A 10824-nucleotide genomic window follows, 5' to 3' on the forward strand; every position below is an offset into this window, starting at 1 on the left:
GGAAGCCGGCGGAGGCGGGCGGTGATGGAGGTGTGAGGCGGCCGCGGCGGCAGCAGGGCTGCTCGGGGAATGTGAGGCGGCGCGTGGCGGCAGTGCGGAGCGAGTGAGGCGCGGAGCAGGGGTGGGGGCGCTGGAGCAGCGGCTCTCCCGCGGCTTGGAGCCCCGATCCTTTGGCCCCGACCCCGTGTCAGCACCCGTCGACCCTTCAGCCCCCTCGGCTGCCGCCGCCGCCGCGCGGCCCGCCCCGGAGCTGGGGGCAGGGGGCCGTTGGAAGCGTGGAGCTCGGCGCTCTGATTCATTCATTCCCTGCCGACGGGAGCCTCGGCCCCGCTGTGCTCCGCGAAGAGAGGGGGGAAAGAGAGGGCAGCCGCGGATGAAGGGCCGGGCGCGCGCCGGGCTCCATTGTGCTCGGCAGCGCGGGGCGGGAAGGGGCTGAGGGAGGTGGGATCGGGCCCCCTCTCCCTGCGCCCCTGCGAGCGCGGCGCCCCCCAGCCTGCTGCCAGCCTGGAAATGGCTCCGTTGATGCTCTTCGGGGGGATGAGTCGATCCTGCCCTGTCTTCTCTGCCTCCTGCCCGCCTCCTCTCCGCTGAGTCTTAGGAGGGGCAACATTCAAAAAGACAAGAGTCCAATGTGGAGCGCCGTGCACGTCGCGAGCTGCCGGGTTAGCACTTCGAGGAGGTTTTTCGCTCTCCATTTTTTCCTGATGAATGTGAACCTAGGGAAGCAGTGGCATTCCCGCTTGTAGGATTCTTCTCCCGCAGGGAATCTGGAAAGCGCACGTCGCGTTGGGTTGCATGCTCCACCCCCAGGGACTCGGCGTGGAGAAATTTGAACCCGTAGCCTTAGTAGCACCGGAACGGCGCCGAGTTACCTGGCGCTCCCCGAGGGTCGAGGAGGACATGTGCGAACCAACCAGGCAACTCCCTTTTTTATAAGACTCAGAAGCCGGACTCTGCGTTTTCCTACACGTAGACTCATTTTTGCAATCGAAGTGACCGCTGTCTCCTCCGCGCCGCATTTTAACTCTTAAAAAAAAAAACAACAAAGAAGCAAATGCCACCTCACTTAGTTTGAACGTTTTTTTTTGTTTTTGATATTTACAAGAGCAAGCATTTTACTGAAGGAAACCGTCAGCATCGTTGAAATACCTCCGGAAAAGGACCTCGGGGGGTGGAAAAGCAACTGCGAAATAGCAGACGGCGAGATTCCTTTCGGAGTGATTCCGTAGTAGCTAAAGAGCCGAAACTTCCGAGCAAGTTTTCATTGGGCAAAATGGGGTAAGGATTTTTTGTGCTTGACGCCACTTCGAACCTGTCTTATGTGTGCGTTACTGCCGGGTGTTTTGTGTGTGGACATACACTTGCCACCTTCTTGCCGAGATGGTGTACACTTTAGAAAATACAGGCAAGCTAACCCCATTAACACTGTATTTTTGTATTCTTTTAGCGTGACGCCCGGAGGTCACATACAGTTAAGGAACGGCGCGGCTAACGTTAGGAGCCTGCATATCGTTTTATCTTTCATAGCTAAGGGAATGCATGCTCCACAAACAGCTCTCTCAGCTTTTGACCAAATCCCATAACCTGAGGGTTGGTTACCTGCATCTCTGGCGAGAAGGACGGCCTTTCTGGCCGCCCCTCGAGAAGATCCCTTGCACAGAGGGACCAGTTGTAAAAGTCATGGTCGGCTCGACGACAGCCCTTGAAACTGCTCCAGTGTGCCCGGTGCCCTCTGTTTTGCCCTTGAGTATCCAGAGCTGAAACAGATTGATTGGGGGAGACTTTAAAGTCCGCTGATGCAGACTCGGGAGGACTGTGCAGTCAGGAAATCAGAACTGGAATAGGAGGGGAGTGTGGGAAGCGTTTTGTCAAGGGACTGGTTCACGGTTTCCGTTTTAAAAAAGAATAACTTAGAAGCTCAGGTGTTTGGGTTAATAGTGCCAAATCAATGCGTTCTTTCAGTTCCAAGTCCAACCAGGAGTGCATTTTGCCAACCTTTGATCAAGGCTGTAGCTCGACAAATTTCTAGTGACTCTTCTTATTAAAGGCGGAAACTCATAAGATATTAATGGAAAACCAATCTAGTGTCACTGGCAGATGGTCAGTGCATATATGCAAAAGAACCTTGAACACATTCGTTTCTCTCCCCCCTCCACAACACACACACTTTCTCTCTCTCTGTGTTTGTGAGAGAGAGAACAAACACATCTAAAGGATAGTTGGGCAAATTTCAAACTATTAATTTTTTGTGAGATTTTAGGGCTGTACACGCACTTCTCACAACTTTCCCAGGGAAGTTCTTGGAGGAGTGCGTACCTTTTTGTCGGAGTTAGCATTTGAAGTTTATTGATTTGAACAGCATTGAAAACATTGTAAGAGCCTTTTCTCAGGAGGAAAAAGATGATACTTGTTTTTAAAATGAAATTTCAATTTCATTATATATATATGAACTTTATATATAAAGTCTCCCATGATTTGGGGTAGTACCTGGAGCATTTAAAAGACTTCATTCTATCCGGTAGGGCTCACAAGCAGGGTGTTTAACTTCTGTGGGCTGTTGACTACAAAATGAAGAACTTGGACCAGATGGGCTTTGAAGACTTTTCCAGCCTGTCAAAATGAATCTCTTTCATTTGCCCCTCCTCCCTCTTTTAATGATCAGTAGTTGGTTTCTTAAAGTAGGTTTTTAAGATGGATCTGTTATTCTAATCAGTTTTTAAGCTGGGAAATAATGGCATTTGAAAAATGTTCTGGATGAGTTCCACCAATTTTAAATGAGATTCTGAAAACTACTACTAATTTAAAGCCTTTGAAGCACTGCTCGAGAATCTGCAACTCTTCTGGCTAAGCTATCTTGTAGCAAAACAAACAAACAGAAATCAAGCGGCAGTTTTTCACATCAACTGCTTTCTCTAGACTGCGGAGTAGAAGCATCTGGAAAGAAAAAGCACTTGGTCCCAACCTTTGAACTTCATGAAAGTCCATTTTATCCAGGGTGAATGTCAATATTAAACAACTAGAATTTAAAATTGTAAAAATAAGCCTCTCTGCCCTGGCCCTATGTGTAAATACTACAGCATAATTAAATTAGCATGTGAAGTAGTTATTTGTCCTTTGGTTGATAGTCTTAAAGGCAGACTAAGGAGGAAAGAGCGCAGGTATTTGTGGCTTTATTCTAGAAGTCCGTATTTGGGGCTGTGACCCTTTTCACCCACAGTGACTTCTGAGAGGAGGTATAGGTGGAAGTAGATTGGAAGAGCATAAAGAGAAGGCCATTGTGCTATATAAGTTAAGAATCTGAACATTGTAGATGTTTATATCTAATAAATGCTTGTGGAATCAGCATAGCTGCCTGCACCTATTTAAACCAAAGGAAACAGCTTCAAGTGGCCTTTAAAGTTTTACCCAGGCAATACTAAATTACCTTATTCTGACCCCCAAAATCCCACTGCATTTGAGTTGATTCCTACGTACAATGACCCTTACAGGTCAAAGTAGAAGTGCTCCATAGGCTTTCTGAGACGGTAAGTTTTTGTGGAACAGACTTCCTCATCTTTCTCCCATGGAGCAACTGGTGCATTTAAACCACCAGCCTTTTGCTTATCAGCCCATTGCTTAACTCTGTACCTCCTGAGTTCCTCAGGCAGGTATCCGACGTTTAGTATAGGGCAGTGGTTCTCAACCTTCCTAATGCCTAGACCCTTTTAATACAGTTCCTCATGTTGTGGTCCTCCTCCAACCATAAAATTATCTTCGTTGCTACTTCATAACTGTAATTTTGCTACTGTTATGAATCGGACGACCCCTGTGTGTAAGTGTTCGGCCCACAAAAGGGTTGCGACCCACAGGCTGAGAACCGCAGCTATAGTGGGTGAAGGGTGCTATATATAATGAATATATTAGCTAATCTTAGATTTTAGTAAGAGTTTTTCCTTTGCGTCTACAATGGAGATAATTTTTAAGGGCAAACGCCGCAGAAGTGAGTGTTTAGAAAAGGAGTGATTGGGTGGAAAGGAATCTGGCTCCTGTAATAATTTATGAACCCTGGAACTGAAAAGAACAGCTGAAACTGACAGTTGCCTGAGTCTGTCAAAGGATCTTGGATGCTGCAGGAATTGTTTTTAATTGCAGTGAAGACGGCTGAAGTATGGGCTTGTAAAGTTGTACCGGACACCTAAAGGTTAGGGCATTCATGATGTAACATAAAATCTATGAAAAGCTTCAAATCTCAGGGAGAAAAGCTCTCCCCTTTCCTATCTCGCTCCCCTCCCTCTACCCGCAGCCTCTCAATGAGAGCCATGAGTCATTAGCTATTTCAGAGTTATCAGACTGGTCAACAGAAATCAAGTGCTTCAAACAGTTATTTCAGACTGTCTTTTGAATTGTTGCTTAGGCCACGTTGCCAAAGGACTAGGGCATTCTCACCACAATTAAACTAGCTCTATATAAAGTGCAAAGTTAGGAAAGTTCTGGTTTATTTCACTTGCCTGTCAAGCCTCTGGAAACTGGTCTCTCCTCCCAGATAACTTGTGGAGCCATGGAAGTGGTTGCTGCAGCACTGCAATCTGAACCGAGCCCCTTCAGTGCTCAATGGCAGGAAGCTGACACCTGCCTTGGGCTGCCAGGTGCTGTTGTCTGGGGGCTGGGGGTGGGGTAGCTACCTTGTGGAAAGCTTGATCCAGCATTGCAAACAGGAATAGACTTTGTTATAAAGGCCACTGTGCTATCTTCCTTAAGGGCAAGGAAGTTAGATTCAACTCATTAATATATTTGTTCATTTGAAAAACTGTTGAGCTTCTGTGTTCTGTACTGAGCTGAGTGCCGTTGATTCTGGACTAGTAAAATCTGCTCTTCTTCAAGGCTTGTAGAGTCCTGAGCTGGGGAAGAATAGTTTAAAATAAAATGGACAGTGAAATGTTAGAGGGCCTATCAGATAGGAATTATGGAGGCACAGGTATATCTGTGAGTGTGAGAGAGAGGAGAGGAAGGCTTGTGGAGGAATTGGCGGTAGTGGTGCTGGGTGCTGTCAAATCAGTCCGAAGCCACAGTGACCTTATCTCTGCACAACAGAATGAAAAGCTACCCAGTCCTGCACCATTGTCACAGTCATTTTTATGCTTGAGCCAACTGTTACAGCCACTATGTCAATCCATCTCCCGAGGGTCTTACTCTTTTCATTGCCCCTTTGCTTTAGCAAGCATGATGTTCTTTTCCAGGCTCTGGTCTCTCCTGACAGCATGTCCAAAGTACACGAGAGAAAGTCTCACCGTCCTCGCCTCTAAGGAGCTTTCTAGCTGTACTTCCTCTTAGATGGATTTGTTGGTTCTTCTGGCAGTCCGTGGTATTCGACAATATTCTTCACAATGCTGCAAATCAAATACAGCATTTTTCTTTGGCCTTCTTTATTCACTGTTCAACTTTAAAAAAAAAACATTTTATTGGGGGCTCATACAACTCTCATCACAATCCATACATACATCAGTTGTATAAAGCACATTTGTACATTTGTTACCCTCTTCATTCTCATCACTGTTCAACTTTGACATGCATCTGAGTCATTGAAAATACCATGATTTGGGTCAGGCTCACTTTATCATCCTTGTTCTTCAACACTTGTGCATGCTTTGCTTTCCTGACTGCTGCTCCCATGAGGAGGTGTTGAATGTTGGCTAAGTAGTAGGGGTGGGTCTCATGGACAAATGAGAGAGCATTCAAAGCAAAGGGAGTGGTATGAAAACGCTGAGTCCAGAAAATACCACAAAAGCTTGATAGTTTTACTTTGCAAGGGGTCTTTGGGGGCATAGTGATAAGAGAGCCTTCGGCAGGGGTGAAACGTAGAGGGTCTGTGTACCAAACAAAAGATTTTGTGTTATCCAATGTTGTGTTCCATGAAGTCAAACTATAAAACTTAGTCATTGAGTTGATTCCCACTGATAGCATCAGAGAACTGCGCCTGCACACTTATGAGATCTAGAACCTTTACAGGGATAGGAACCTTCATCTTTCTCCTGAGGAATGCCTGGTGTTTCAGACTGCTGACTTTGTAATTAGAGTGTGCCACCAGGTTTCCTGCAGGGACTCTATAGAAGCCAGAACCCAACTCTGCCATAGAGTCGATGCCAACTCATAGGGACCCTATAGGACAGAGTAGAACTGCCCTTGTGAGTTTCTAAGGCCATAACTCTCTGCTGGGAGCTGCTGACAGTTCAGAGCTCCTGGCTTGCGGATTGCAGCCCAATGTAGCCACTACAGCACCAGAGTCCCTATTATCTTGTTAGGTGCCCTCAAGTTGGTTCTGATCTCTGTAGGACACTTAGTCCACCCCAGAAGTCCTAACCTGCAGTCCTTACAGGAGCAGATTGCCGGACATTTTCTTCTGAAGAGTAGCTGGTGGTTTCAAACCGCACTGCTGATCTTTTGGTTAGCATCCAAATGTTTAACCATTCTTGCAGGTCAGAGTATTTAAAATATTTTTGACTATGGCCTATTAGTAAGGCATATGGTTTTACATTATGGTCTAGTTTGTGCATATATAACTGACTAATTTTCACAAAATGATAATTTTACTTTGTATGATTTACTCTTTGATATTCTATTGCATCCTGTTTTATTTTTAAGAAAAATACTGCTTGTGACCTAATTAGTCGTTTTCCCTACCCAGTGGCAGTAACTGGTTGCCTGGGAACCACTTCAGGGTTTTAGGTATTATAGTATCAGTGGCATGGTGGCTAAACATTCAGCTACTAATTGAAAGGTTGGAAGCTTTGAACCTACCAGCTTTTCCAATGTAGAAAAGACTTGGCGATCTGTTCCCCTGATGATTCCCCAAAACTCGCTGCCTTCGGGTCGATTGGACCTGCAGCTACCCTAGATAAGCTTTCTGAGACTGTAAATCATTATTGGAGCTGATAGCCACGTTTTTCTCCCTCGGAGCGGATGGTCGGTTTGACCTGAGTACCTTGTAATTAACAACTCAATGCTTATGAGGGATCCTTCCTATCAAAGATTACAGCCTAGAAAATACTCTATGGACGTTTCACGCTGCCCTGTAGGATTGCTGTCAGTCAGAATTGACTTGTCGGCACCTAACAACATAACAGTAACATGAAGGCTCATGGCAGGCAGGATGAGAAATTATTTAGAAATTGGTTTTATATGTTGTATCCTGTGGAAATGCCAAGGTGAGAACAATGGGCTTTGGCTGGGGAGGGGAAGTGGATAGTTGGACCAACCCTGGAAAAGTTCATAATGGAAGGAGAAGGTTGTGTGGGGACATTTTATATGCAAAGGTGAAAATGTAGGTAACCACATGGTATGTTTCTGCCACACCATTCATTTCTGAGGTGGACCGTGAAACAGTGAATTGAGGGAAGTTTGTAAAGAGTCTTCTCGATATGAGACAGACTTGATGCAAAGTAAAAGTTAGAACACCTTGAACTTCCCCCAAGCAAGTAATTAACGGTATTTGGAGTGTGGGTAAGATTTGCTTAACTGTATAGTTAATTCACCTGTGACCAGCATAGTATTATAATTGAAATTTCTATTAAGTTATGTAAAGAAGATCGCAACAATGAGAAGAATTCTAATTTTTTTAGAATTGGTTTATTTTTTCAAGTTATTTTAATTTTATATTTTAATCTTTTTCTTGTGAATTAGGTGAAAATGTACAGAGCAGATCAACTGTTTTACATCCAACAGTTCATTCACATTTGATTTGAAATCATCCGATACAGTCCCCTCAGTGTGTCGTCACTTGGCCAGCTTCCTTCCTGTTTCCATTCCTCCATCTTTCCCAGCAGAATAATTGAGCCCCGTCCAACTAGTTTGAACCCATCCAGTGGTTCCTCAGGAAAAAGACCTGGCAGTTTGCTTCCATAAAGATGATAGCCTTCCAAGACCACTGGGTCAGTTCTATAGGGTTACATGGGTAATTATCAGTTGTCATTGACGTGACTATACCCCAAAACAACAGTAGCATTCTTATTTAGGACTTTTTAAAGCTAATTATACAACAACACATCACTCTTGCTCTTTTCAAATGTCTTTTCCCTTGTTTATAACTTTATTGTTACAAATACTTCTCATTACTTCCTTTGTGTTCTTATTTCCCTTTGTCTTTGTGACTTCATCCTTATTTTCTGATATAAGCAGGATTTTCAGGGATCAAGAGTAGTGAGGATAATAACAGTGGACTCATGGATTTTCCATGCAATTGTTTTTAATCATTTAAAAGGAATCTGAAAATTTTAAACCCACCTTTATTTTGAGCAATATTTCCTTAACTTGAGATTTTTTCCCAGTAACTGAGCTTGTTTCCTTCACTGTTGGGATTGGCAATGAGTAGCAAGCCCACCCCATCATCACAGCTTAAACTGAAAGTTTCCCTCCAACTCTCCTCCCCCTGGGGGCCAGGGGTTGGGGACTGAGAAGGATTTCAGGTGAGCAGCCCTTGAATTAGTTCCGATGAAAAAACCCTGTGCATAACCAAATGAGACAGTGCTGGACCTCGTGCCATGCTCACAGTCGTGGAGCTGGTTTTTACGCCAGTCCATCTCGTGGAGGGGCTTCCACTTTTTGACTGCCACTTTGCCCGGAATTATGATGCCTTTCGCCAGGAGTAGTTCAAAGTACATGAAGGAAGTCTCGCCATCCTCACTTCTAAGTATCTAACTGGCTGTCGTCATACGGTGGAATCAACTCAACAGCTGTGGAAGTTACACAGGTAGCTTATTTGTGTGATTTGTGCAAATATTGGTAAAATGATATCAGCTAATCAAGGCTAGTTACTTTAAGCCATGTAAATTAACTTTAACCCAAATGAAACTCGCTGTCATTGAGTCGATTCTGACTCATAGTGACCCTATAGAATAGGGTAGAACTTCCCCGGGGGGTTTCCAAGACTAACTTGTTATTGGAGTAGAAAACCTGGTTTTAATCCTGAGTATTGCCTGGTGGTTTTGAACTGCTGACCTTGTGGTTAGTAAAGGAGCAAATTACGAAAAGTAGGATCTTTTTGGAGACAATGGATGTGGTATACAGTGAACCCTCGTTTATCGCAGTTAATCGGTTCTAGACCCTACCGTGATAAATGAAATTCCGCGAAGTAGGATTCCTTATTTGTAAATCAAATATTTTCGTAGTTAGAGCATAGAGGACATGAAAAAACACCCTTTAGCCACCATTACACTCATATTACCCAATTTATTAAACGAAAAAGGGAAAATACAGTAAAACATTTTGGATGTTACAATTATTTATTATATTATTTATGGCATCTAGTTTACAGTATTACATATTTCACATACAGTATTATACATTTTCTTAAAAATCGCAAACAATTACAGTACACTGTACAAAAGCAAAAATGCATCTGATACGTAGCTCCGATAAATAGCGATGCAGACAGAAGCGTGTACAGTATGAGCCAATCAGTGGCAGTAATGACAGCATGCGCTGTTACGCAAAAACCACGATAGAGTGAAGCCGCGGAAGTCGAAGCGCGAAGTGGCGAGGGTTCACTGTAATGTTTCTGGCTTTGGGCTGGCGTTTTTATAAAAATGAAATGATGTCCTAGGGTATGATTAAGGAGCTGGTGGCTCACAGGCTAAGTGCTTAGCTGTTAACAGGTTGGTAGCTCATGTGTACCAGCTGCTCTGTAGGAGAAAGATGTAACCTTAGAAACCCTAAGAGGTACTTCGGTTCTGTCCTGTAAAGTTACTATGACTCTATTATGAGTTGAAATCAATTTGATAGCAATGATTTTTTTAGCGGGGAGAAGGGAGAGTTAAAGGTGTGGTTATATAATTCTTAAAAACAAGATATGTTATGACTGATTGATCATATTATGTAAACATTAATTCTTTGTAACAGTATCCTGTGAGTCTTATTTTTGTTCTATATATACTTTTACTTTTCAGTTATCTGGTTCTAGAGTCAAATTACTGAAGATGCACAGTAAACCTGCAGGAGCTAATATGTGTACACATAAAAAATCCTTTTTGAGTTATAAGTATATAAAAGGGGTATTTAGGAAGTTTGTAATTTTATTTCACAACAGGGATGTTTTTATTAATTTAATAATTCTGAAGTGAGGTTACAATTTAAATATATAACTAGTGTGACTTTTTTGGATTAAAGAATCATCACATTTGATTTAGAATAAGTACTTGAAATGTTATTCATGGTAGTTAAGGGTTTGATTCTAGAAATTGTCCTTGTAAGTAGTTTGTGGGCTGGTTTCCTTAAAAAGTGTTTTATTGTGGTCATTGATATGTAACAGAATTGGCCGTTGTCATCATTCTTTTAAGTGTGCACTTCAGTGGCATTAATTCCATGGTGTGCTCCAATCCCCATGATCAGTTTCCAAATCAGCTTACTTTTAAGTGATTGAATATCTCAGATTTAAAAAAAAAGTGGTTATATCTCAGAAGGAACAGCCTCCCCACCCTCTCTGACTGCCATCTAGTTAATTCTGACTAGGACAGGGTAGAGCTGCCCCTGTGAATTTCTGAGACTGTAACTCTTTTTACTAGAGAGCCCCTTGTTCCTCTTGAGGGATAGCTGGTGATTTTGAACTACAAACCATGTAGTTTGCAGCCCAAGTAACCACTCTGCAACCAGGGCTTCTTTAATGTCCCCACTATCATGTGATTTTTTTCCCCATCCACTGATGTTTATTCAAAATATCAGTTTTTAGTTACTAGATTCTTTGCGTTAATCTGGATTAATCCAACTAACTGGACAGAATAATAGGAAAAATGAGTCCCAGATATTTGATGTTTTCTGATAAAATTTTTTAAATGGTTGAATATAAAACATCTTTTT

The 10824-nt window shown here is 43.1% G+C and overlaps 1 protein-coding gene across 1 annotated transcript in view; it reads left to right on the forward strand.

Annotated features, from left to right (window-relative positions):
- Window positions 1–15: 15 nt before the first annotated feature.
- HOMER1 (homer scaffold protein 1) overlaps window positions 16–10824 on the forward strand; it is a 146887-nt gene continuing 136078 nt past the window's right edge. Inside the window, exon 1 of the mRNA XM_004703517.3 lies at window positions 16–1278. Within this exon, the coding sequence (XP_004703574.1) occupies window positions 1274–1278 (5 nt within the window). The 5' untranslated portion in view covers window positions 16–1273. The remainder of the gene's footprint in view (window positions 1279–10824) is intronic.

Source organism: Echinops telfairi, unplaced genomic scaffold (genome assembly GCF_000313985.2).
Source record: "Echinops telfairi isolate 266 unplaced genomic scaffold, ASM31398v2 ScPeMD7_7469;HRSCAF=8507_1, whole genome shotgun sequence".
Taxonomy (NCBI): domain Eukaryota; kingdom Metazoa; phylum Chordata; class Mammalia; order Afrosoricida; family Tenrecidae; genus Echinops; species Echinops telfairi.